Source organism: Apiospora aurea (genome assembly GCF_038362705.1).
Source record: "Apiospora aurea strain CBS 24483 chromosome Unknown utg000001l_segment0_segment0, whole genome shotgun sequence".
Lineage (NCBI taxonomy): Eukaryota > Fungi > Ascomycota > Sordariomycetes > Amphisphaeriales > Apiosporaceae > Apiospora > Apiospora aurea.
This window is the reverse complement of record NW_027117388.1, coordinates 731,702-758,465: the sequence shown is the minus strand read 5'-3', so window position 1 is coordinate 758,465 and position 26,764 is coordinate 731,702. Positions and strand designations below refer to the sequence as shown.

General features: G+C 53.9%; 9 protein-coding genes across 9 annotated transcripts; 4 read left to right on the top strand and 5 right to left on the bottom strand.

The window, feature by feature from the left end:
* Positions 1-108: 108 nt before the first annotated feature.
* Positions 109-677, top strand: PG986_000254 (uncharacterized protein; the record flags this gene model as incomplete). Its single annotated transcript, XM_066836476.1, has 2 exons — positions 109-117; positions 375-677. The coding sequence occupies 2 exons, from the start codon at positions 109-111 to the stop codon at positions 675-677; spliced, it is 312 nt and encodes a 103-aa protein (XP_066705369.1).
* A 777-nt stretch (positions 678-1,454) lies between these two features.
* PG986_000253 (uncharacterized protein) lies at positions 1,455-3,612 on the top strand (the record flags this gene model as incomplete). The annotated part of the gene is made up of 4 exons (XM_066836475.1): positions 1,455-1,515; positions 1,578-1,927; positions 2,007-2,972; positions 3,067-3,612. The coding sequence occupies 4 exons, from the start codon at positions 1,455-1,457 to the stop codon at positions 3,610-3,612; spliced, it is 1,923 nt and encodes a 640-aa protein (XP_066705368.1).
* Positions 3,613-7,330: 3,718 nt separating this feature from the next.
* PG986_000252 (uncharacterized protein) lies at positions 7,331-8,690 on the bottom strand (the record flags this gene model as incomplete). The annotated part of the gene is made up of 5 exons (XM_066836474.1): positions 7,331-7,681; positions 7,774-7,994; positions 8,047-8,433; positions 8,489-8,545; positions 8,600-8,690. 5 exons carry the CDS (start codon positions 8,688-8,690, stop codon positions 7,331-7,333), a joined length of 1,107 nt encoding a protein of 368 aa, XP_066705367.1.
* Positions 8,691-12,084: 3,394 nt separating this feature from the next.
* Positions 12,085-12,410, bottom strand: PG986_000251 (uncharacterized protein; the record flags this gene model as incomplete). Its single annotated transcript, XM_066836473.1, has 2 exons — positions 12,085-12,275; positions 12,389-12,410. 2 exons carry the CDS (start codon positions 12,408-12,410, stop codon positions 12,085-12,087), a joined length of 213 nt encoding a protein of 70 aa, XP_066705366.1.
* Positions 12,411-15,100: 2,690 nt separating this feature from the next.
* PG986_000250 (peptidase family M48) lies at positions 15,101-16,604 on the top strand (the record flags this gene model as incomplete). The annotated part of the gene is made up of 3 exons (XM_066836472.1): positions 15,101-15,115; positions 15,191-16,120; positions 16,179-16,604. The coding sequence occupies 3 exons, from the start codon at positions 15,101-15,103 to the stop codon at positions 16,602-16,604; spliced, it is 1,371 nt and encodes a 456-aa protein (XP_066705365.1).
* Positions 16,605-17,225: 621 nt separating this feature from the next.
* PG986_000249 (uncharacterized protein) lies at positions 17,226-17,886 on the bottom strand (the record flags this gene model as incomplete). The annotated part of the gene is made up of 4 exons (XM_066836471.1): positions 17,226-17,306; positions 17,473-17,603; positions 17,704-17,716; positions 17,854-17,886. 4 exons carry the CDS (start codon positions 17,884-17,886, stop codon positions 17,226-17,228), a joined length of 258 nt encoding a protein of 85 aa, XP_066705364.1.
* Positions 17,887-18,384: 498 nt separating this feature from the next.
* Positions 18,385-22,753, bottom strand: PG986_000248 (uncharacterized protein; the record flags this gene model as incomplete). Its single annotated transcript, XM_066836470.1, has 5 exons — positions 18,385-18,547; positions 18,606-18,693; positions 18,760-22,357; positions 22,423-22,605; positions 22,685-22,753. The coding sequence occupies 5 exons, from the start codon at positions 22,751-22,753 to the stop codon at positions 18,385-18,387; spliced, it is 4,101 nt and encodes a 1,366-aa protein (XP_066705363.1).
* Positions 22,754-23,269: 516 nt separating this feature from the next.
* On the top strand, positions 23,270-24,289 carry PG986_000247 (HIT domain-containing protein; the record flags this gene model as incomplete). Its single annotated transcript, XM_066836469.1, has 2 exons — positions 23,270-23,390; positions 23,457-24,289. 2 exons carry the CDS (start codon positions 23,270-23,272, stop codon positions 24,287-24,289), a joined length of 954 nt encoding a protein of 317 aa, XP_066705362.1.
* Positions 24,290-24,632: 343 nt separating this feature from the next.
* PG986_000246 (epoxide hydrolase) lies at positions 24,633-26,635 on the bottom strand (the record flags this gene model as incomplete). The annotated part of the gene is made up of 3 exons (XM_066836468.1): positions 24,633-26,220; positions 26,281-26,411; positions 26,495-26,635. 3 exons carry the CDS (start codon positions 26,633-26,635, stop codon positions 24,633-24,635), a joined length of 1,860 nt encoding a protein of 619 aa, XP_066705361.1.
* Between the last annotated feature and the right edge of the window lie 129 nt (positions 26,636-26,764).

The window sequence follows — 26,764 nt, the reverse complement described above, 5'->3', positions numbered from 1 at the left end:
TAGCTATAAATATGGAGGCACCTAGTCGCAACGGATCTGGTAGATGAAAATGGGTGGTGCATGCATAGAGCATCACCGACAGTCGGCGACCACCTACTTTAGCTCGAGATGTATGGGGTACGCATTGGCAAAATATATATATGAGAGATGAAATTGATGTCGTTGCTGCTGGTGAATGGGTGAATGTCCTAGACAGTAAAGAGAGATCCGTATCTTGCGTTTCAGACTCACGCCAACCCCTTTCCTTGTAGCGTATGCATTCCCTATCAGAATTACATGGCAAGGAGATAGTGATGTTATACATTGGTCTTCTATTTCCTTTGCTGTGACGTCCCCCTTGGCCCTTTTTTAAATCAGTGACTTGAACCAGACAGGTTCGCCAGGAACGAGGCCAGCACAGCGACAAAGTTGCAGAGCCTTACCAGCGCCCGACCATGGCTAGCCTCGAGACACGTGATGACGACGACGAAGACGATGGTCGAGACGCAGGCAATGACGACGGATTTCAACCTGTCGCGGTCGCGGTCGAACAGAGGGACTTCAGGGGCGGTATCCTGTCACCAATGATGACGCGGGAAGCTCGGGATGGTGTGCAGAACACAGCAAACTGGACCAATTTGGGTCCCCAACATCGAATTAAGACAAAGCGCCAATTTCATCAACTTCAACGAGGCTGACGCCATGCTGTATTCTCACTTGATGGTCTGGATGGCGATGACGCTTAGGGGCGAAGAGTTGGACAATGGCCTTACGCCCCTTTTCTCGCGAGGATTGAAATGGAGAAATTGAGTCAGGGTATTATGATACAGATTTAACGCCTGATTTAAGATATGATATACTAGACAGGTGTGGTTTGGGGTTGTTTCTTTCTAATTCTACATCTTGCCTCTGGCGGGTCGATGTCTCCCAGCCGATACCTTGTGGCTTGCCGAATATGTGCTTGTAAACAAGTGTGCTCTGCTACATGCTTGACGGTGATAAGAAGGCTAGGGGCCATTGGAAGATGTCTCTGGGTCTCTCTCTCCTTTCCAACTTCACTGGCCCATATAAACTGTATATAACTTACGTCCCACAACATCTCGCACCCTTCTTGATTGGCCGACCGACATATTGTGTGATTCTGTTTCGCCCCTTATTCGGCCAAGACATGGGCTCTCAATTAAAGCTCGCTATATATGGCCAAGATGGGCAGCGGGGTTCTCGTCCGCCCACCCGGGTTTCGAAAACATCCCGCTCCTTGCGTCCGTCGTGCATAGCTGGGGTAGCATGGAACCATCTCGGAAAGATATAGCGAAGCACCCCGCCTTGTAGTTCCTCCGCGGCTGTTGCTACGGCTGGTACTGCGATGACTACTACACTGCCCCATGGGGTTCCCGCGTCGATTTAAACCGATCACCCCCTCGGCGCTGGGTTACTCAGAAACCCACAGCTTGCCATGAGAGTTGAAGTTCATAATGGGCATCTACACTGAGCTACCAAGCAACCTCAAGGAGGTCGACGTGATCATTGCCGGAGGTAAGCTCGATAACCACCATCCCAACATTAGCCAACTAAACAAACCGCTTTTCTAATTGCAGGCGGCACGTCCGCCTGCGTCGTCGCCTCCAGACTGTCCGCCGCCGACCCATCGCTCTCCGTCCTCGTCATCGAGAGCGGCCGCGACAACTACCAAGTCTCCGCCGTCACCCACCCGCTCCTGTGGCGGGGGAACTTCGCGCCGGACGGCCAGCAGCGGCGCGTCCACCACCACGTAGCCCGGCCCGAGAGCCAGCTCTCGGACCGCGCGTCCATCGTGACGGTGGGTAACACCCTGGGCGGCGGCTCGTCCGTCAACCTCATGATGTACATGCGGGCCCAGAAGTGCGACTTTGACTCGTGGAGGACGCCGGGCTGGACTTCGGACGAGATAATGCCGTTTATCAAGAAGGTATGTACTCGGATGTCCACACTGCATTACGGTATCGATAGATCGATCAGAGAGATTAAAACAAATCTCCTCGGTGCAGTGGGAAACGTATCACGGCCTTGGCAACCCCGACGACCATGGCTACGATGGACCCGTCCAAGTCTCAAGTGGCACTTACCGCGCCGAAGTGGCCGAGGACGACTTCATCCAGGCCATGAAGCAGCTGGGCTACGACGAGCCCCCGGACCTCCAAGATTTCCACTCCACCGGGGTCTCGCGCATCAAGAAGTACATCTCCCCCGACGGCCGGCGCCAGGATACGGCGCACACCTATCTGCACCCGCTGTTGCGAGACGGCAAGCATCCTAACCTCCATGTCCTGGTCGAGACCCAAGTCGTCCGCGTCCTCTTCGACGGGGACCGACGAGCGTCCGGGGTCGAGTTCCGTCCCAATCCGGCGATCCAATCATCGGCCGAGACGTCCAAGGCCACTCGGTCCGTAGCGGCGAAAAAGCTCGTGGTCGTCTCCTGCGGGACCTTGGGCTCGCCTCCGATTCTGGAAAGGTCCGGCGTCGGCGACCCGGCCGTCCTCGAGCGGGCCGGTGTGCCTCTCTCGGCCGCCTTGCCGGGCGTCGGCCACGACTTCCAGGATCATACCATCAGCCTGTACCCGTACAGAGCGAGCCTGCCGCCCGGCAGCACCGCGGACGGCGTAGACGACGGCAGCGAAGACATCCCGGCCCTGATAGCCAGCGGGGACCAACGGCTGGGCTGGAACGGCATCGACGCGTCATCCAAGCTCCGGCCGACCCCTTCCGAGGTCAAGGCGTTGGGACCGGGCTTCGAGGCCGTATGGGACCGGGATTTCCGAAACGTCCCTAGCAAGCCGCTGGTCTCGATGCTCTTCCACGCGGGATCTCTGGTGTCCATGGCCACGTCTCCTGTCGAGACATCGGCCGACTCTGGCGAGACAAGGGTCATAGGTGGTCGGTCACAAACTTCGGTGGGCTCTCAGTACTTTACCATTGATGTGTTCTCGTCGTACCCCTATTCCCGGGGCCACGTGGTAAGTATGCTATAAATAAAAAGCCCCCTAGCAATGCCCCCCAAGTTTGACATTGTCGGTTGACTGACACGGGTCGGCACACGCAACGTGACAGCACATTACTGGAACCTCGCCCGACGACGCCCTGGACTTCAAGACGGGCTACCTGAGCGACGAGGCCGAGTTCGACCTCAAGACACACGTGTGGGCCTACAAGAAGCAGCGCGAGGTGGCGCGGCGCATGAAGAGCCAGCGGGGGGAGCTCGTCCTCCGGGTTCCCACTTTCGGCGCCGGCTCTGCCGCCGCTGCCTTCCCCTCCTCGTTCGATGAAGAGGGAAATGATGCTACAACAACGGCCGAGAAGGAGGAGGAAATCCGGTACGAGGCCCCGGACGAAGCGGTCATCGAAAGATGGCTCCGAGACAACATGTCGACGTGCTGGCACGGCCTCGGGACGTGCAAGATGGCGCCCCAGGAGGCGATGGGCGTCGTGGATGCGGACTTGGGCGTGCATGGGGTGCGGGGGTTGAAGGTGGCGGACTTGAGCATCGTTCCGGAGAACGTGGCTGTCAACACGATGAGCACAGCTCTCACGGTGGGCGAAAAGGCCGCGGATATCTTCATCCGGGAGCTGGGTCTTTCAGGGGCATCCCAAGTCTGAAGTCGGGAATTGCTAATAGGATAGTGTGGGTTAACGTAGTAGGAAATTGTGAAAGATTAGATCTATGCTGCTTCTGCTGACGAGGACGGCTTTGTTGTAGTAATAGCCCGCGCGCATCCAAACGCCAATTGGCCCGAGTGATAGCCGCCGTTGGGTGCGTGGTTATACAGGTGTCGAGCGAGCGGGACACGTGACGATGATTTTGAGTCAAAAGCGTGAGTAACCCCCCCCCTTTTCTTTGTCCAGCGGGATGGACATAACCCACAGCTGGCCGCTCTGAACGCAGGTAGGTCAAGGAGCGAGAGCCGCTATTCTCAGTCTGGTGTCGCCTTGTTGGGACAGTGGCTCAAGTACGTTCAGTGAGCAATTGACCAGCCTGTGGTCACCGGATTCCTGGGTACCTGGAATCTCAGGCGCCTGGGCTCAATGGGGCTGTTTGATCGGTACTGGTTAGGCGGGTTCACCTGCCCGCAGTGTCCGAGGTGGTAGGGGGTCAACTCACTACAGACACCACCTGTTGGTATTGCTATTTGGGCCATCTCGTTTTTGGGCCGTGGTTTCCACGCCAACCCACCGCCCGGCTCGCTTGGTTTCGTGGTCGGGTACCTCTCAGCCAAAGGAACCAGGCAACCCATGCCCTCCCTGCAGCTTGGGACGGGTATTGTTGTTACTGCAACAATCCAAGGCAAATATTCCCGATCCGATATTATTCCACCTGCTTTCTTTGCCGAGGTGGCAGCGCAATGGGCGGCTTGGCCTACTGACTAGACTTCCTTGGGGGCACCAAGGCATGGATTGACCTGCAACGCAATCGGCCTGGCTCATCCAGAAGGCTACTCACATGGTTGGGGTGGGACTCTGGTACCTATCGTTGACTCTCCGGTACTGTCAATTCCGAAAGCTCGCCAGTCGAATCGATTGGTTTGTACAGGGTTGGTAATTGTGCACCCCCAGGTACCATTGGCACCCCGGAGGGTCGCCACGGTCGAGGGAACGAATCTCAGCAAAGCCGGCACGACGCGTCGGGCTGATTGAGGGTTTGTTGATGCTATTGGCTGGTCACGCTGGAGAGACCACGCCCTCATCTACGTTTGTGCTGTTGCTGTGCCAGGGCTCTGGACCTCACCGGGAACCAATCCTAGAAACGGTGCCCTTTTGCTGCTACTTGCTCGGTTATTCTGCAACAAGGTCAGTAGCTTCACTTTGTCCCGACCCAGATCTCCTTCGGCCAGAAAATTCGGTCTGGGGGCGGGTTTTGGAGTTTGGAATACAAAGCGTCCGCGCGATGGTCTATCTCAGGTATCCGTCGTTTCCCACGCCCGGTGTCCGAGTCCCACTGGGCGTTATAACCGAGCATAGCACAGCCTGACGGCTAGTGCTTCCTCGCACTCGATGGCAGCGCGATTGCACATAGTTTCGGCCATCCATAGCCACTGGTTTCTCACATCTGGCATATCTCTTGCAGGTATAACCAGCCCTAGGGGTAAACAAACGGCAAGGTGGAGGGGTATGAATTCTTGGGTAGTGACTTAGATGTTGGATCACCATTGGTGGTCCCTGGACACTGGAGACAACTGAGCAATCCTTCTACAGGCTAGAGATTCAAACGCACAAAACGACGGTTTCGAAGGAGTATTACAGAATGTTCAAATATAAGACACTCCACTTGCCATCCTGTTTTCCGCTCGCTATCCATCTATGGAATTCGCTCCTTAACCATCTCGAGTACTGCTCGGTCTATCTGCCATACTGTTACTGTAAGTAGATTTTACTTTCGTATCCCTCCTTTTCGTTTCAGCGGACAGCCGTGGGGGAATATTGAACCAGTCTAGAGGCCGACGCGTCTTTGCCTCCCCTAAGCCAGCTTAGTCACCTGCTCCAAGGTCATGCCGCCCTTGACCAAACTCACGATGAAGTTCCCATGGTCGAACAAGTCGGGGTGGGATCCGCCGTCGTCAAAATCCCGTCTTGGGGCTCGGTCTGGCACCTTCTATAACGGAGCAACGACTAGCATAGCATCCAAGCCGTCCATACTGCCACCAGCACCACCAGCCCAGCCGCCAGCGGCGCCACCAGCACTACCATGACGCAATCAAAGCACGAATGCTTTCCGGCCGTGGAACCGAAGGGCTACAAGTCGGTTTTCCTCATAAGTATTACATGATAGATGGGCATGGGAGGCGATACCGCGTGGTGCAAAAGCTTATTGTGGTAAGGGTTAACGAGGGTGGTATTATGTATTTCTCAATCGGGCAAAATAAGGAATCAAAGCATCTTTCGAATCATTTCCTCAGGATGTACTATTACTATTTTCCAGTCATTAACATGTTCCTGCTGAAGCTGAGATAACTGGCTCAGCGTGATACGTCGTCGTCCTTGTATTTTCACTATCATACGGGACTGGTCCCTCGAGCTCTGACGCTCATGGTATGCCACTTTCACCATCTAAGTGCGCCAGGAGACACGTGACGGTGTAGGTTCGGGATCCCGAAGTGCACAGGTTACTGTCCATCTGTCTTAAGCCCCAGGCAGTGGCATCTTTACTTTGGAGACGGGTGGCATATTCCTTTTCTGTGTTTTCACTGTTCTGTGGTGTTTGGAGGCATGGGCACTTGAACGCCAATGGGACAAGCGATTGCCAGCACGTACAAGGCCTAAAGGGGGGAGAAGGTACAACTCTTGGGCACCGCCTGTGCCTCCCAGTTCAGAACTCCCGCATCAACCACCCACTACTGCATACTTTGAAATGGTAGGTATGGCAATTCCCCGCCAACAAGGCCATGCGCTCTTGGCTTAGGCTCCGAATGTAATAGAACTTGCGGGTCGCTCTCAATCCCCATCATCTCCCTTCGCTTGTCCGCGAACTCCAACCACCGACGCCCGGCCTCTATGGGGTAGGACATACTGACCCTGGTGCCCGCAGATTTAGTGGTTTCATGGCGAACAGGCCCCATGTTCGTCGTACTCGCCACCCGATATGCACCCGGGAGCCGCGTACGGACCCTGGGCATCGCGGCATGGGTCCCTGCCCCTGTTCATGGGACTGGATACAGACAGTAGTCTCGATACTGCCTGAGAGACCCCTGCAGCCCTTCAATAGGCATGCAGACTTGGCTTGCCCGGGAAGCACGAGTTTATCGAGCTGGAAGGAGCGGTGAGTGGGCTCGGTACGGTGGGCGACGGACAGCCTGGCGTCCCTGTGCTGTGTATGTAATCAAAGCAGGGTTCGCCCCCTGTAAGTGCATGTAGATGAGATAGACACTGGTTTCGCACGAGGCGACCAGGAGGAGAGGCGTTGCCCAAGATTTATACAGTACATAAAGAGAGTAAAACGTGTCCAGCCACGAAGCCACCCCATCTTGAGCCCCGATCCAGCAGGCGAACCTGTCGGCAGGGGAGGCTCGCCACGAACTCCTGTTGGGTAGGTAGGCGTAGGTCCAGGTTTTCCTTTTCAGGAAATAGCTTGATAAAGAGTGAAAGATGATTCGCCCCTGCGTACCGGGTGCGGGACAATTCAACGACATGCCTCCTTGCTTACCGGACTGATTTCACTATATCTACTCACATAACATAGATCCGGTCAGAACCCTTTCTCATTCACTCACGTACGGTCTTCTAATTGGCGGGCTATCCGAAAACCTTCACGTCTGGGTAGAATAGGAAAACACGCCGGAGATCGAATGCCAGTCAACAAACCACCCACCAAACCGACCAGATCCTACTTTGCAAGAAACGCAGCCAAGACAGCCTCGAATGCGCAAACCCCAAGGATGATTTTGACGGTGCTCCTTTCAAAGCACGAGATGGTGAGTACGAACAGGGCGACGAACGTCAGGACGACGCCGAACTCCGCGGCCTTGCTGAGCTTGGCGAAGAACAAGATGGCGACGGGCACGAGCAAGAGGGCAGCAACGGTGGGCGCCAGGAGGAACCTGCTCAGCCATTCCAGGACGCCGGCATCGTAGTCGTACTCGGCGTACTCTTCATCCCTGTCGGAGTGGGAAGGGGCTGGGAGGTCAAAGCATCGGCAGAAGGAGCAGAGGCCCCGGCGGAAGAAACCAGCGATCTCCTGAGACCCGCCCGTCGCGAGGTGTCAGCATGATTCCGGCTGAGGTATCTTAAGGGGTAAAAAGGTAAGGAGTGAATATATATCTGTCTTACCCATAGATAAGGCCGGGAAGTGTACAAGAGGCCTTCGAAGCGCTGGTGGATTACGTTGGGGTTCAGGGTGACGAAATCGTCTCGATGGCAAAGGTATTGCGAGGCTGATTCGGTCAGAATATTCTTGCTTTTCATTCTCTTGTAGAATGAGTAGTGTTGTTCTCGCGAGACCCGGGGTTTAGTTTGGACAGCCTGGCTGGAGTTGAGGAGGTCGACTTGGCCTATATAAGTCTTTTGGTCAGGACTACAGGGGGCTTGAGATCCATTACTAACAATACTTTCTCAAGTGCTCGTCTAAGGCCAGGATGAGCTTCTCCTTCACTTTCATACGATTGCGCGTGGCCTCGTCCTGCTTAGCCGTTCCAGCCCTGTTTGTATCGACTCGGCTTGGCTGGCCGTTATCAGAGGATAACAGGGGCGAGTCGGGTAGCCCACAGAACTGCACCAGGAACTCTTCAGGGTCAAAGGATAACTGGTTCAGAGTCTCTTCGTCTTCATCTTTCTCTATTTCGTACAGTCGGAGCTCGAGACAGGTGATACGCTGTTCGTGATACAGAAGGCAACGATTGGCTGGGTAGTAGTACCCTCGATGGAAATCTTCATTGGGAAACTGTCTCGCCCTTGCTGCAATCCATGACCAGCCTGTCCGGCTGCTTGTCACTTTATATGGGTCAGATATTGCTCTTTGAGGACTGAAGTATAAGGTAAGACTTACAGGCATCTTTGTCTGTATACAGTTCAGGGAACCTGTCGAGGTTTCTTGGTTGAGGCTCTGCATCGCGGATATGTCAGCTTCTGGAAGCCTCTGGTCAGGGGGTCCACATACGAAACCGATTAGGAGTCAATAGTGGTTTATAGAAGTCTCTGCGGCTCGCGCTTGGAGAAAGGCTTCCGATCGGGTGGTTTTCGCTTGCCATGGTGTTCTCGAAGTGCTGTCAATCAACACTGGTGTACCGAGCATGTCCCTAGAGCCTCGATAGGGGTTAAGATGCCTTCCATTGATATATACATCTTTCTGGTTCTGTTAACTAGCCAAATTCATCAGGCTGTATTCTTCGAGGTGTCGTTGTCTGGGGTGTTCGTATGCCCGCTCCAGACTCCTGGGGCGGTGCCGGGAAAGGGTGTAAGACGAATGGCTGTCAAGAGACAATTTTCAGCCGGCGAACCAACTTGATGATCATCATGTGGCGGTCAGTGGAAATCCTGATAGGAAAATGGAGGTCTGATTCGCCAACCCCATTGCAACAGGGTCGGCCCGCACCCGATGAATGGGGGCCGATTGTCGGACCACCAATAGGTTTGTCTTCATCCGAGATGGTGTGTATGGGACAGCACGCAGGCCTTTCTTGTCTATCTTGGTCTACACCCCGTAGATGTGAGCCTAATGTAGCAATGACGAGGCTGAGCTAACTTTCTTCCACCATCCCCGTCTCGATTCTCTCTCGAGCTTCTGAAGCGGGGACCCAAAGATAAAATAAAATGCAGTTGTCTTATAGCAGGTTGAGAGTCGATATGTGTACAGGTAATGGCGATACCAGTCGAAGGCGCAGAGAGTAGTTGTGAGAAAGAGAGGGAAAGGGAGCAGGTTGCTCAGGAGAGTATTCATTAATCTCCAAACTGGTCGGTCTATGGGTGGGAAGGCAACAGTGCCATGCATATAGAGGATGCAGCGAATCATTGTTGTACCATGACAGTATGGCCCAGGGGCCAGATTAGGCCTTACCGCTACGTTCTCACCCTTAGCGGTGCCCAATTCAAGTTCATTCATGTTCCTACCAATGATAGAGTCTTGCAGAGCTCTGCAGCTGCTGGGCTGACAGCCTGAACGGGCAGTTGGCGGTTATGAGGGTCGTCGCCAGCTCGATCCTTGCAGAATCGGTCATGTCGGGCTCGGTTTTATTGCCTGTCGGTCTATAGTAGACTTGTTATGCGGTTAGATAATCCAATGTGAGGGTCATTTACAGGAGACCCGATTGGTAAGGCAGTCGACGGCCTTGTCCCACGGTCAGGTTGGTGAAGCAAGAGCGCGTCCCTCTTGTCTTACTTAGTAAGCGGTAACCAAACACGAAAAAACATTAGGAGACAGCACCCCCAAGACGAGGGGAACCATCTCCAACTAGAGAGGGTTGACTTGGACGTAATACGGATTCCAGAGTGAGGTCCACAAGCTTCCAAGAAAATGATAAGGGTAAGTCTACTATGTCAAACAGGATTCGTGCTGATTCTTACTTTCGGAAGATACTCCGATGTATCGTCAATGGAATGAATGGAATGATGAGCAATCAAACATCGTATGTTGGCACGACTATTTTGCTGGGGAGAGTAGCAATATAGCTAACATTTCAGGGTATTGTTTAGCCCGGCTCATTGGATATGGAAGCAACCCAGTACCTAGAACTGACGAGCTTAGGGCCTCCCTTCAACTAAACCCCCCTCCTGCAACATCGTACAGCCACCCGACGTTGCTACTTCAAACTTCGATCGGATCAATCGCCATCCCACAACCTTTAATGCAATAACGACCACCCCATCGAACACCGTTCTTTACTAAGAGAAAAGGGCCTCGTTCCTGAGAAACTGTCCATTCTTGTCACCTAGATTGTGGCCCGTTACGCTCACTCCACAGAAATCTCCGTTGTGACATGGAGATCCGACGACCTACTTCATTGAGATGATCTATCTCCGGATACCTACCGTGGACTGCACCTGTCCAATGAAAGAAAGAATGACTAGACGACAATAGGAATGTGCCATTGAAGGATGAGGAGGTAGGAGGTGCCAGCCAAGCGAGTGAACTACCCCACGGTAGTCGCCGTATATGCCGCAGCGCCAACCAGATCTTCGTTTCCCGAACCGGAGCAGCGGCAACTCGTCAGCGGCCTATGACTAGGTTCCTGTCGCCGGCTCCGACGTCAACCGTCAGAACAGCCGCGACACACGACATACGCGTGCCTGCCCGTTGACATCCGTTGGCTCCCGGAACCGACAAGTCATCTGGCGGACAGGGGCATGGACAACCACCCTCGGTCGCCCACAGCCACGTGGGGCGTAGTGCAGGCATAAGCCAATTGAACTGGCAGCCTCTCATTGGCATGCCTGTGTCATCATTGGTTCAGCACTTGTCAATCGCTCCGACTCTGATGGTCAGCGGTTCGGACTAGACAATGGAAGAGATATGAGAATAGGTATTGAATGCAATGGTCTACTTGATTTCGGTTTGACGCCGAAATGGAAGGGAAAGAGCGAAGAGAGCTGGGCGGCTCGAATTGCCATCGAAGCTGTCGGCCGTACTGACCGGCATCACTGCAAGGGGCCTCGAGTATGAGCCCACGCGCTATGCAAGCAACACTCGAAAAATTCGAGGCTGGAAATGGGAGCCGAAGAATCCTGGTGTCACGTTGACCAGTGCAAATCTTCGTGTTCGGGGTTTCAATCATGGGCAGGAAAGAAAACTCTTTCGTGCATTTTGGGCTTACCCATGTCACCTCACCCGTGCCAGGGGGCAACACCCCTGGAGCGAGAGGTGCTAACGCAATGGCAATATTCCGCAAACGACGAGGAGACCATACTCCTTGGTCTTTTCTCCTTCTCAGGCCCGCACAAATTGATTTGGAATTATACAGGACATGGTGCCATTCGTCGCTCTGAGTCAGTCTCTGTCTCTTGCAGCTGGTTAGCACCTTTTACCACCAGACGATACCGAAATAGGTGTTGCATCGTCCGGGGAATCAGCAGAGGTCACCCGGACTGTCAGCAACGGTAGCCGGGCGTGCTGTCGCTCCTGGTGCATCTTTTTATCTTCTTCATCACATATCACATTCAACGGTACGAAAGCCGCGACAGATGATGGGATTATCATTCAAGGCTATGGAATTGTACTAGGTACTTACCTAGTATCTGAAGACAGTACCGTCATGACGATGCGGCCTCAGGTCGGTTCGAGCGTCTACATACATGTTGCTGGACTTGTATAAAATGGGGCAGATGGCGCACTGCATCTTATGCTTCGGGTTTCCTCCTGAGACGCCATCTATGACCCGTCTTCTGTGTGAATCCCAAGCAGGCCTTCGCCCTTCAGTAAGTGGTCATCTTGCTATGTTACCAGAGCGCTCAGAAAAGCCATTAATGGCTCCCTGAGGATCAATTGCTGACCAAAAGGATACTTTCACCAGTTCTTACCATCTAAAAGTTTCTTGTCTTGCATTTTTTCAAAGGCAACATACTCTACCTATCAGATCCCATAAAGTTATTCGATACACACCATCAACTCCAACCATGGGCTTATGTTCTTCTAAGAGCACGGAGGGGCAGTCAGGCCAGAAGTTGACCTCTGGTCACGAGCACGAGCACACGCGAATGGGTCGAAGAGCCGGCCAATCGACCGGCCAGGGAAAGGATGCGCAGAGTAAGAAAGGGGGAGGCCGAAGGCAGGATCAAGGCAAAGAGGCTCATAAAGGCTCTGCGACCTTGGACAGAGAGACCAATTCCTAGCGCGAACGAGCCTGGAAGGGGCAGAAGCATGGGCCTAAGAAAGGGTCACTGGGAGGTAATGATTGTCAGCCAGGATATGGCGCTTACCTGTCATTAACTGCTGGCAACTCCAGAAGCAACTTACCTTCTCCGATTTCACCATGCATTGGTTTACTTCAATGTTCTGTCCTGTGCTTTGTGCATCGCGCGTATCTGGCGTACCCTGTGTACCCGGTGTACCTTGTGTACCTGGTCGATGTCGAATCTCTTTCTTAATATTGTCCTATACCAGGCCACTTCAACCATACTCTTCCCACGGTAGGATCGGTATGCCTGCCAGGTCAACCCTTGATAAGCAGTGTTCTTGTCACGGCACTTACAAGCCCTAAGTATAATCCCAGCATGGCTCGCGCCGCACACTAACATACCTGGACGCAGATCCCCAAGCCGAAGCTGAAAAAAAAGAAAAAAAAAACGTGCTCGCCTCCCGGTCAAGTAGCATGGACTTCAAATCAACATCGCGATTACTTACCTCTCATCCCTTCAAGTGAATACGCCCAGCCACTTTGCGATTTTCGTGCACAAAATGACAGTATGGTGTATGGCCACAGAGCTGTTCTTGGCTCCCTGGGAATACCTAGTCGGCGCGGTAGCTTTTTCTTGGGCCGTGATCAAGATGGCCAGCGCAGTCCTTGCCTCCTAGCCTTCTATGACCCTTGGCCGTCAGCGAACTACCCGGAATGCAACTTCTACATTCCGGTAGCATAACTTCGCCCGGTTACCAGTTCTTGATACCATGCTGATGTTCATCCAATCAGAGTTGCATTGACCAGTAGGATGATCCATGATCCTTGTTGCATGGGATATTGCCTCGCTACAAGCACGTCAACACCAACTGTAGACCGAACCCCATACTGAAGTCTGTTGCATCCTACCTCCGAGCTATGTTGATGTATACTCGGTTTCAAACGCTTACCACGCCCCCTGCCGTGATGATCCGAGGACGACTGCCAACCAGCAGACTGCGATGGCACGGGTATGCCTCCGAACGCACGGTGCCTTGAATACTACCTCTACCAGCGAACATTCAAGGCATGTGTTCAGTTCAACCTACCATTGGCTCGCCGTTGTTCGTTTCTTGGGCCACTGCCAGGCAATCATGAGTCATTATTGATTGGTGGTGGCCAGGAACCGATCCCCAGATCCCAGACGAACGCCTGCCATCATTGGCTCAGAATCACTCTGAACGAACGTCGATTCACGCCCAACTCTGTAAGTCCCTCACCGGGGGGGGTCTTGTTTACACCGCGAAGGCCCGAGTACTTCCTTGTCCTTCACAATGTATTGGTTACCAGGAAGCCCACAGCGAGGCAGAAAGCGGTGTCATTCAAAGCCCGGATGATACAGATCTCTCACATAACCCTCGTCTCCAGCATGCCGACCGAAGCGAGAGAGGGCGCCACCAATCTGCCGTTTCACTTCTGAGCAGGATAGTCTGCCTTACTATTCACCCATGTTGGCCATATCATGACACTACTGGTTTCTCGAGAGCACCAATAGTCCTACTCGTTGCCGTATCGGAGTGCTCCAGTGTTAAAGTGTGTGTTGGATGCTGTGGACTGTTATCGAGGCCCAGGAATATTTCCGAGATAATCACAGACTCTACCAAGTGCTTCGAGCCTCGTTCCCACTCGGTACTTCGGTATGTTAGGTAGGCTCTACCGCTCTCCGGCATGGATATGTCGAATGCATGTGGGTCTGGCAGTGGTGTACGTGTGTTGCTCTCGGCGACTCGGGTTCTGTAATACTGCCAGTAATAGTCAAGCGGGAAACTCCCTTCACGAACTTTACATTCGCAATCAGTTCATTCAAAATATACGGAACCGGCCTCACCATCCCCATTCGTTGATAGCAAGCCCTCGCTAGGTTCAGGAGAGTGTGTATCGCTTGTTTGAGAAGCCTACGGGTTGATCGAGCACCAACGTTGGGTACAGCAGCCTGCGACTGTCCCGTGGTGTGTGCGACGACCGCCACAACGCATAATCCGACTTTACCACCACGTCCACCCGTTGCCTGGGCGTCCAAAGTCCATTCGTGAGACGCAACGATGCTTGTACAAGCCCGAACGATAGAGCAGTTGTTATGAAAAAGGGGTGATGATCCCTGCCAGCCCACGCGACGCGACGCGCCGCCGCAAGTGCTGAACCACGTTTGTGATAGCACTACTGAGCAGTAGCACTCAAGAGTTGCCCAACGTCATGCACTCAATTGACGACTTACACTCTATGTGGATGGATTGATGCCACTGTGTCCCATCCTGGGTTGCGTCAAGCGGACACGCCTCTTCATCATGCTGAGATGGATGCCTTTAGTTGCATTGCTTACTTGCCATCTCGAAGTCAGTAATGACATGTGTGCATTGAAATGCCCGTCCCCACGAGACCATTTCCCCCGTTCGACCATGGCAGCAGCAGTAGTAGATCCAGTATTAGTCGCCCTGACTCGATTGACGTAGTGACTGTGTCTTCCATTCACATTGATTTTAGTGCCCCCCATTCTGGTCCCTAAATAGCTTCGTGGGGAAACTTTGAACAGGGGTAGCTCGCGCCTCAGGCTAAGCCACAGGTACCCCACCATGACCAGCACAGTCAGCATGACACTGGAGTTCAACGTGTTCTTGTAGCTGCAGCAGCTTATTATTAGAGCCATTGCACTCCAAGGAGACCCGCTTACTTTCCGTCGCGGATTCGACGTTTCATACTTCGTCAACACATCTTGCTTTATTTACCCATCTGTTTGCGCCTCTGGTATTTCTTGACTGGCATTGGCACCCAAGATACCCAGCGCGACACTCGAGATGGATCTGCTCCAGGTAAGACCGTCTTGTCAATCAATTGAAAGCGTCGCTCCAGCTCCAGAACCAAAACTAACCTCTGTCTGAACACAGCGCCTTTCGCAGACGCTGGACCGTCCCTTCTTCCCCTGGAAGAAACTCATCATCGGCTTCTCCGTCGGCCAGTACCTCTTCGAAGAATTCCTATCATGGCGACAGTACCAGGTGTTGAAGAAGACCAAGGTGCCCAAGGTCCTGGAGGCCGAGGTGTCCACTGATGTCTTCGATAAATCACAAGATTACGGCAGGGCCAAGGCCAAGTTCGGCTTCGTTCGTGGACTCATCGGCCAGCTACAGAACATCGCATTCATCCACTTCGACGTCCTCCCCAAGCTCTGGTCTTGGACTGGCAAGCTCCTCCTGAACATCGCCCCGGCCCGGTTTACCGGCGAGATCTCGCACTCTATCGTCTTCGTCCTGTCCTTCATCCTGATCCAGCAAGCCCTGTCTCTGCCCACGTCCATCTACCACACCTTTGTGCTCGAGGAGAAGTTCGGCTTCAACAAGCAGACGCCCAAGCTCTTCATTACGGATATCCTCAAGTCGAACATGCTGGCCTTCATTATCGCCCCGCCTGTCCTCGCCGGTTTCCTCAGCATCGTGCAGAAGACTGGTAACCAGTTCTTCTTCTACCTGTGGTTGTTCGTCGCTGGTCTCCAGGTCTTCATGATTACCGTGTACCCCATCACCATTTTGCCTCTGTTCAACAAGCTCTCTCCCCTCGAGGATGGCAAACTGAAGACCGACGTCGAATCCCTGGCCAAGAAGCTCAAGTTCCCCCTGCAGGAGCTGTTCGTCATCGACGGCAGCAAGCGCAGTGCCCACAGCAACGCCTATTTCTTTGGTCTCCCCTGGAAGAAGCACATTGTCATCTACGATACCCTCATTGAGAAGAGCAATTCGGAGGAGGTCACCGCCGTCCTGGCCCACGAGCTCGGTCACTGGAGCCTTGGCCACACCACTCGTCTGTTCGGTATCTCTCAGGTACGCACATGGCTACTAAAAGTCCGAACTTCAAATCTGATAAACTAACACTTTCTAGATTCACGTGTTCTACATCTTCACCCTCTTCTCTGTCTTCATCAACAACGTCTCGCTCTACCGTGACTTTGGTTTTGTTAAGGAACACCCTATCATCATCGGTTTCATCCTCTTCTCTGACGCTTTGGCGCCCATGGACACGGTCATCAAGCTGTTGATGAACATCATCAGCAGACGCTTCGAGTTCCAGGCGGATGAGTTCGCCCGCAAGCTCGGTTACCAGCAGGAGCTGGCCGCCTCTTTGATCAAGCTCCAGATTCAGAACCTCAGCACCATGGATGCCGACTGGATGTACGCTAGCTACCACTTCTCGCATCCCATCCTTTCTGAGAGACTCAAGGCTCTCGATTGGATTCCCAGCGGGAAGATCACCGAGGAGAAGTCGGAGGAGACCGTTGCCGAGAAGGCTTCCGGAAGAGAACTTTGATTGGACACTGCAGTGTTTTGCGAAGAATAGCGGCGCGATGGCCTCATACTAGCGCCAGCCCCAACATGTGTATTATTAGGATTTACCATTATGCGTTTCCCCATCATGTCATGGGGAATTGAGTTAGCTGGGACATGAGTCGTACCCAGATGCCTCGTATAGATGGCGGAATGCCTCCTACCTTAGAACGGTCATGGAATAGCAACCGGCAATAGTAGCGGAGGACAGGGCAGTAGGCCTTGATGATATCGTCTCCGTATTTGGGAATTTAGGAGCATCTCATGAATGCATACCAGATATGTATCCACCCAAAGGGGTATAAAAGAGGGCCTAGATGAGGCAATCGTCGTTTTCTATCCAGATATCCCGTCATCGACGTTCTGGGGCATTTTGCAATAGCTTTGCGAACAACTGCGTGATGTGTATGTGCTGGTCTGTGTTCTTGCCCCCTCCAATGGAGACGTGCCATGCAGTGTCGGTGGACGGGTGTCACTTGCTATCTACAAAGTCTATATACATAACCTGTACGCAGACAAATGCGCATGGCTCCCAGTGTATTCGGCCAGGTCATTCTCGCGTCGTCCCGTCACCGACTATCCCCGTGAGCGACCATTGGGCTGCTTAGGGCATATGTCGCATATTGGCCTTGACTCTGCCCAGCAACTGCTCCCTCGTGTCGCTCGACTGCGGATGGAGATCTCGCTGTTTTCGTCAGATTGCGCTCATTAGCTCACAGACATCATCAAGTAATACGTCCATATACATCGTTCTCCGACGACGAGGAAAACAGGACAGACGTGATGCGATCCAATCGCATCGCCGGTAACGCGCACGCTCAGTCACGAGGTAGGATGGGCTGTGTACTCACGTTGGCCAACCACCTCCTCAGCTCCTCCCGCGTCCAGTCCTCAGGATCGCCCGTGGGATCGGCCTCGGCTGGAAACACATCGGTGCCCCAGATGACATAAGCACTGGCAGCGGCGACGAGGGCACCGAAAGCTGTTGGTTCCGAAGCGCGGAGCGAGTCGGTCAGTTCGCTCTTCGGTTGACAGGCTCGTGCATGTGGCTTTGACCCGGGATAGCTGAATGGAAACCATACCTAGGAAGGCGTTCTATTGAGGAAGATTTTAGTCGTGATCAGTCAGCCTTTGGGGAATTGAATAGGGCTTGAGGATGTTTGTGATCGAGTTGGAACTCTCCTCGCGGCGGAGGGGGTTAGAGTTCAGTTCGAGAGTCAAGCGTTGCTTACCTTGGAACGCATCGCATTGTCGATTGGCGTCATCTTTTCGCTTCCTTCACGCAACAGCGGACAAAATTGTGTATTCGTTCAAGTTGGAGTATCGCGAGTGAGTATTCAAGGTTATAAATCGGCATATGCTGATAATGGTTGAAGAAGTTGCGATGCGAAACGGGGAGGTGGCAACTGGAAACTGACGCGGCCTCTAGTCCCGTCAGTCCGGCCACACAACACATACATCATCTCTGCCTGGCTGCCCCTCCATCTTCGGTGGACGGTTCAGGTGAAGTGAAATGCTGGCCTTTTCAATCCGACCACATCCAACCACGTTATTGATGGATTATGATATGCGACTTCGAGCTTCTTGATTTATTCCAACCTCTGATCAAAACTACAGTAATCACGAGAGAGGGCACATGTACGGCAACATGCCTGTTGCTAAGGCTGGCTGGCATAGCTTTCATTCCCTCTTGGTTTTGTTACAAGGTTTGGTGCCTCTAGATGTATAACTACCTGAGAACAGATCGTCTATATGCAACTTGCTTACGCATCCAATCCATCTAGCTCTATGAGTTTGGTCACTATCTTGATGACCTCGTTTTCATGCACATCCGTCTGCGGGTTGTTGACCTTCAACGCGATCATGTTATCCACCATACCCCGGAGTCTTGAGACCAATACACCGATTCTCGCCCATCCGCGTAGTCTAGTAGGACGGCCGTTAGTATATAACATCGTCATGAGAACTTGTGGTGATAACATACCTGAGCCAGCCATCCACGACCAATCCCCTGCCCATGGTATCGAGCTCAATAGCCCCGGAGAAAAGGAGGAGGGTAAACGCATTGAACGCTGTAGTAGTAGATATTAGCTTTCTTATACTTCGAATCGCTTCTTACACGACAAGGGGCCACTTACGAGTCAAGTCGCGCACAAATATCTTACTCGTCGAAATCATCGTAAAGTACGACACAAACGCCGCATTGCCCGCAAACCCCTGGTGGTCGAACAGCGTGCTGCTGGGATGGATAAACACGCGCCCGTTCTCCTGCGTGAAGTACCGGATCGTCTTGGCCTCTGGGTCGAGCTCGACCGCGCCCGCCATCGACGCCGCGAACTTCTTGTCCGGGAACTGGATGCGCGCGATCTGCGGCGCGAACGCCGACGCCGTCAGGGCCCGGATCAGCGACATGGACGACGCCGAGGCCGCCGCCGCTGTTGAGCCCGCGCCACCGCGTCCGTTGCCGCCACTTCTGTCAAAGACCGAGGGGGATGCGATGCCCATCTCGACCAGCGCCGAGTAGAACTGCGTCCTGGTTGCGGCAATGTCCGAGAGCGTGTTGTAAGACATGAAGTTCTCGTCGCAGTAGCTCCGCACCTGTCGCTGCGGCAGCCTCTCGTCCATCATCGCGCTCCACTGCTGGAAACCTCGAAGGTCCGTCAGCAGATCGCCGTCGCCCTTGGCGAACCGCATGCGCGCCTCCTTCGCCAGGTCTCGCTTGTCCGGTGGGGAAAGGAAGGGACTCTTGGTGCTCAGGATAGCCGCAATGGTGACAGCTTCATCCAGGCAACCAAAGATAGATCCGTAGACCATCAGCTTGCCGCATCGCAAGTCGGCAGGGATCATAGCCAGCTGCTGACCCAGAGACGTAAGCTCCTCGCCATCAAGGGCACCCATCCGCTGCAGCAGCTTGATGGCGCCCTCTACTGCCGACGTCGTGGGGGGTGTGGGTGTTCTTGCCAAGAAGCCGGCAACATCAGTCGTACCCATGGCTCGCACAGACAGACACAGCTGCTCGAGAGCTACTCGTCGAATTTCAGGTTCAGGTCGCTCCGCCATCTGCTGCTCCAGCTTCGCAGTGTACATCTTGTAGCATATTCCAGCTTGCACACGGCCTGCACGACCACGGCGCTGCTTGCAAGCCGCCCGTGAGGCCCAGGTCTCTTCCAGCTTTCGCATATTGTTCTGCGGGTCATAGCTAGTCTCCTTGACTTTGCCTGTGTCAATGACGGCTACGATGTCGTCGATAGTGATGGACGTCTCAGCCACGTTGGTAGCGACCACGACCTTGCGTTTCCCAGGGGGAGGACTGGTGAAGACTCGCCGTTGCTCTCGTGTGTCTAGCGACGCGTGTAGCGGCAGCACGTGCAGGGACGATATGGCTCTGAGCTCGTTCACTGTCCTGTTGATCTCAGCGACACCAGGAAGGAAGATCAATATACCGCCCTTCTTGTTGCTGTCGTATAAAGACGCATCAATCGCCTTCGTCGTCTCCGCCAGCAAGGGGTAGTTGATACGGGAGCCCAGTTTCTGGATGATCTTGTTGACCGGATCGGTAGACTTCTCCGAATCAACCGGGGTATCGTCGTAGTACCGGTCGTTTGCCAGCTTGAAGTCCGTCATGCGTATGATGTCGTCCAGATAGTAGTCGTCCACGGGGTACGTTCTGCCACTGATCTCGACCAAACCTACTGAGAGGTGTTCACAGGTGAAGTAATCTCTGAACGTCGCCGCATCCAGTGTTGCACTCATGAGGATCAGCTTGAGGTCTCTTCGGCGCTTCAGCACGTCCCGGATGATAGACAGCAGGAAGTCGGTATCAAGACTGCGCTCGTGAACCTCATCAATCACGACGTGAGTGACATCAGCAAGCGAAGCGATGACATCTTCAGTCCGTCCACCGGAAGTCTGCAGACGTCTGAGCAGAACACCAGTGGTGACGAAGGTGATCCTGGTCTGAGCGCTGGACTTGTGTTCTCCTCTGATCGAATAACCAACTTCTTCTCCAATCTTGTAGCATCGCTCCTCGCTGACACGGTCTGCAAGACCCAGCGCAGAGATACGGCGAGGCTGGGTACATATGATGTTTGCCACATTACCATAGCCCTTGCTGTAAAGGTCATCCAAGACGAACTGAACAGACTGGGTTGATTTACCACTGCCAGTCTCACCAGCAATGATGGTCACCTGGTTGGCCAACACCGTCTGGACAACAGTGTCCTTTACCTGCCAAGCCGGCAGTTTTTGCCGTTGTGCTATCATCTTCTTGACATCTGGCTCCTCCTGCCTCTTCTGCCACGACTCTTTGCTCTTGGCATCGGTTATCCACTTCAGGGGCTTCGGGTGTCTGGCCGTCTTGCGACGCGAAATGACAGTCCGAACCTCGGATGCGGTCGAAGCCACCCCTGAAATCTCCTTGAGCTTGCCAGGCCGCTGAATGATGTCGTTGATGTTCTGCTGGACCCAGTCCACCACGAAGTAGATCTTCATAGGCTCGCCACCCAAAGACTCTCTGACATAGCAGAGGGTCTTCTTAATGATGCTGAGCTTGATATAGGACGGCAGCTCCGACACCATCGCGACAATTACCTCAGTGGGATATCGAGAAGACCTGCGGACTTGAATGGCCGTGGCAATGTTTTTGTTTGGCCCGTTCTCGACACCCTCAATGGCGATTTGGCATACACTGTCAGATATGCGCTTGTATTGCTCGCCAAATACGGATTCGAGACTCTCCATCTCTTCCTCCCAGGATTCCTCGGGTGTACCCAGAATGAGTGGCTCTTCTGGGGGCCCAGAGGGGTTTGCAGCGCCATCGCCGCTAGCCAGAAGGATGGCCTGCAAAGCCTCTGCGGTTGCGTCCTCGTCACTGCCGCTGTCGTTGTAGACTTTTCTGCAGAGCTCGATAGAGTATCCAGACTGGGAAAGTCGTTTTATCGCTGCTTCCCGCTTCAGGTCGGATGTTGCGGCTACTGACACGCCAGCGCTGTAGTTTCCAGGGAGCGCCCACTTGGGTAGGTCATCCTCTGGTACGTGGATTAGTAGCCATTCCAGGGTTTCCTCCCGGTCCTTGCACTCTTCCACTGCCTCCTCGATATGACTGGCTCTGAAGCCCGAAGTCGTGAACTCCTTGATGATACTTTGCTTCTGCGCCGCAGTCATCATGACGCCGTGGGGGTTCCATATGATTTCTCGGCGCAGTAGATCCTCCAGCCGCGAACGGGTCTTCCTACCCATCTCAATTTTGGGCACTGTGGTCCAGCCTTTCATGGGATTGGAACCAGCGCCTCCCGAGCTGCCTGCCGCGTTGCTTCTGAGGACCAGCCCAGACGCACCAGGCATGTTCCTGGCCTTCTCCTTGATCGCCTCCTGCTCCTTGCGCTTCTTCTCCTTGGCGACCTTGTCATCCTCGCGCTGCTTCTGGGTGGCGAAGGGGTCGGCATCGTACATCCAGCCCTTGCCCTCCGCCACGTCCTCCTTCTTGAGCGCGCCGAACTCCTTCCACAAATCCCGGTGGTCCGGAGGCAGTGTGGTATGGATGTTCTTCATGCTGCACACCCGAAACAGGGCATAGGTGGCGGCGGCGTGGCGAGCCTCCAGCGCCGTCTCCCGCGTGACCAGATGCTTGTGAGTGGGAGGCAGCTTGAAGGGCGGCAGGACCTGCATCTCTTGAGTTTTGGGGTGCTTGGCACGTAGAGTCACGAAGCAAGAGTAGCCATCCACGCTTTTGTTCATCTGAGACACATCAATATATTAACTACCAGGTACATGAAAGCCAGCATATGCTCGGAGGTTCTCACATTGTCATAACTCGGCTTATCCCATTTCTGCTTCTGACAGTGCTCCGAGAGGAGATTGACAGGCAGTTTCCCCGTCCAGCTGGAACCGCCGATGAGCTGCTTTACGGTAGGCTTCGGAGGGCCAGCCTGTTCCGCTTCAGAAGGGGGCGGTTTTGCCGGGTTAGGGCGTCTGGGTTTGGGGTCCTTGTCCGAGTTTGTGAACACGATAAAATCATCTTCTCTTGGGGGTTTGGCCTTGGGGGCAGCCGGGGTCTTTGCTGACTTTTTGGACGAAGCGCTCGCCGCCGTCGCCCCCCGCTGGGGTAGCCTTTTCCTTTCCCTTTTTCACCATTGTGAATGCAAGTGGTGAGAAGGTAGATTGAAAGTTAAGAGAACGATGCGCGGTTGTTGTTGCGTCGTTATTCTCGATCTTCAATTGTGTAGAGGTTTCCAGTGAGGTCAAGTAAAAACCGGGGTTTCCAGCGCTAAGACACCGTATCAATAAGCTTATTCACACTACTGGCTGGCCACCCACGAAAAGCTACAGGGCACCTTCAGGCAGGAATCAAGGCCCTTTGGGGGAATACACGTCCTCAACATACAGTGTGTGCAGTTGTTAGAGGCCACGAGTAATTTGTCTTTCGCTTCTAAAGCCTGCGTCATGTCGTCTCACGCCTCAAACAATGAAATATGAATTACCTTAGGTTTGCTCATACACATTTTGGCCTAACTGCCAACATTGAACGACCTCTCTTAAGATATTTGACCCAAGTACGTAACAATTTCCTTTGATAACCCCTCTCCGTATCTTTGATCACTCAACTTCAACACGTACCAGGAAGCTACATTCCGGCCAAGATACATCAGCATGTCCACCACAGCCTCAGAGGGTGAGGAAGGCATCACCGGCGATGAGATCACCGGCACGGTCATTGCACCATCCTCCGGTGCTGCTGAGACCACCACCACCAAAACTCCACGAAATGCATGTAAGTCATTTGAAATCATGAGTATCGCCAAGTATATATAGTATGAAGATAGCCTAACAAACCAAGTCGCAGAACTCATGACTCCAAAGCCAAAGCAGCAGGATATGGGCGAATCATCGTCCAAAGGCCACAAACGGCGTGCATCCTCGTCCGGGCAGACGGCCCCCTCTTCTTCCTCTGCTGTGACTACCACTAAGAAGAAGCGGTCCTTCGGGGGCCGGGACGGGCTGGGCGCGTACATCGCGGACCCCGCGCACTTCCCCAAGAGCCGGGTCATCTACTTCAACGACAACTTCGTGGCCATCCACGACCTGTACCCCAAGTCAGCGGTGCACTGCCTCCTGCTCCCGCGCAAGATCCCGCCCGACGTCGAAATGTTCGACGCCGCCCGGAACGATCCCGCCTTCCTCGCCTTAGCCCAGGCCGAAGCCGCCAAGCTCAAAACCCTCGTAGCCAAAGAGCTCGAGCGGAAATTCGGCAGCGAGAGCCAAAGCAGCGCCCTACGGCAGCGAGTCCTCGACGGCACCGCCGGGGAAGGTGAGTGGAAAGACGACGGCTGCGGCGACGGCAAGCTCCCTCCTGGCCGGGACTGGGAAAAGGAAGTCAAAGTCGGCCTGCACTCGAACCCGTCGATGAACCACCTGCACATCCACGTGCTGTCGCGCGACATGTCGTCGGAGTGCATGCGGCACAAGAAGCACTACAACTCGTTCAACACGGAGTTCTTCGCGGACCTGGCCGACTTCCCGATGGACGAGGCCGACTCGCGGGCGCGCAAGCACTCGGACTGGTCGAGTCGGGCGCTCGTCTGCTGGCGGTGCGGCAAGAACTTTACGAACAAGTTCCAGCAGCTCAAGGAGCACCTAGCTCAGGAGTTCGAGGAATGGAAGAGAGAATAGGGAGGAGCAGTAGTAGAACCACAACATCGTTACTAAGTACTTAAGCACATGAATATTGCCCGCGAATACCAATGAATTAGATATCCTTGGAAGACTGGAAGTTCATATGCAGGTGACATTCATCTAAACTAATTTCATACGCTTCATTCTAAATGCTGATGATATGCTAGTAAGGAAAGGTGCTCTTGAAAGTTGCTATATATAAAAATTCCATCGGTACTGTATCCCCCCATTTTAACCCAAACCCCGTAACTCATACTCAAAAACAAAGTGGTATCTCATTCATTGCAAATAACCTCGGAAATCGTTTGATGTAGTTTAGTAGTTGTCCATTTCTCTTTTATCAATGCACGGGATACATCCGCCCCTGGCCAGGTCGCTCAGCCAAAGTCTCCTCGCTCTTGTTCTTGAGCAGTCGCTTCCGCTCGTCGGGGTACTTGGCGGTCTCGTTGTCGGACGCCACCCGTGTATCTTCGCTGGTCTCCCGCTGGGCCTGCTCTCGCTCCTGCTGGTGGCGCTCCTCGGTCTCGGGAATGGGTGCCAGCAGCGCAGAGTCGCTGCTGAGAGCAGTCAGGAGAGGGGGCGCCTCAGTAGCTGGTGTCTGCGGCTGCGGGCCAATCTCGGGCGACATAAGCACAGGGTTCGAGGTCAAAGGGGCATCAGCCTGAACAACGTCGCCACCGTCATCTCCAGCAACGACACTCTCAAGCGGTGCTGTAGCCGGGCCGGGGTTGGGCTTGAGCCTAGAGTCGAGCTTCAGGATTTCCTTGGCCAGACTCCTCACGCCCGACACGATGAGCTCCGGTCGCTCCCAGGCCAGCAGACCGGGCTTGCCAGATGCTCTGTGCGCGTGGACAACCTTGTATTGCGTCTTGGCCCAACCGGGACACACGTAGCTCTCCTTGAACTCGGGTTGCGGCAGGAGGAATTGCACTTCGGCGTCTTGCACGGACTCAAAGCCAGATGCTTCTGCCTCGTCTCCCAGGAACACAGTAATAGCCGCTCTGGGCCGCGAGACCTTGTCAGTCTTCTTGGGGTTTCCGGAGCTTTCGGTGTGGCGTGCGCTATGGGCCCAGAACCTCATCGCCGCCTCCGGACCTGGCAGCCATGCTAACTGCGTGAAGTTGACAATTTCTTGCGGGGTGAATTCTCTGGTAGGAGCCAAGAGCTTCAGGTACTTGAGGACGAAGACCAACAGCCCAGTCGGCGAGTCGCACAAAGCATAAGCGAGCGTGTTCGGCTCCTGCAGCACGCCCAGCTGGTGGCTCATCCCAAATTGTGCTGCTATGGATGAAATCTTCGATTCCTTCGCGGGCGGATTCCTCTTGAGAGCCGAGAAATCATCCTTGTGGTAGCCCATGATAGGGGCAGAGAAGAACTTTGCAAGAGACCATTTTGCCCATGCGATCGGTGTCTCCTGCAGTCTCGGCTTTGCGAGAGGCGGAGAAATGAAGTGCGTGCCCACGCAGGAGTCGGAGTGATTGGTTGCCAGGTAGCTTGCCAGCTTCCAGTCAATTTGTGCGGGTGATCCGGACGCTGAGCCAGCGTTGGTGACGAGATAGTGCGGGTAATCTAGCCTGTGCATAAGGGAGTTGAGGATCTCTCCGCTCGTGGAGATGGCCGCGGTGTTGTTCGGCAGCGCATCGCTGAAACCAAGTCCTGGCAGCGAGGGGATAACCAAATGGAAAGGCTGGTTCGTCAAGGCATCTTCAGGCTCCGTGAAGTCTTTCAGGATGTGCGCAAATGACAAACTGGTAAGTGGGAAGGGGGGTATCAGAAGAAGAGGAAGGGCGTTCTCCGTATGGGAAGAACGAGCGTGGATGAAGTGAATTCGAACTGGCGCTTCAGCATTCGGTATCGTGAAGCCGGAACGAAATTGTGGTAGCTTGTTGAGAGCTGCCTCTTCTGTGCGCCACTCGTACTGCTCAAGCCTGGTCTGCCGTTAGTCCATTGCGATTGTGGTTTTCGCGTGCGACAGAGTCAGGACTCACCAGTAATCAACCAATGGCTCGACTAAAGGCTTGGGCTCCCACCAATCCTCCGAGTTTGGTTTCGACTGCTCGTGAGGCAATCTGGTGATTTCGAGCTTCTGCTGAGTGAGATCGATGTATTTCGTCGATACCTGGTGTCGAGAGTCAGCGGGCGTGAGCCACCGAGCTTCACCGAAAGCATGAGGGATCGGCGGTTGCTTGGCGCTCTACTTACATGCAATTGGTATGGCTTGACTTCCTCATCGGGAGGGTGAGCACTACCGTTCTGGCCAGCAGTAGTAGCAGCGTCGTCTGGCTGGGCGTCGCCCGCCATCATCCGCGCAATGGACGTCGTTTCTGTGAATGTTCCGTACATGGTGATGATGATGGATGTGAAGAGACAGAAACAAAGACAGCTACGACGAAAAATCGGTCAACACAACACACACGAGACGTTCCGCAGACAGTCCCCGACCTTCTGTCGCGCGCAAACCCATTTAATTAT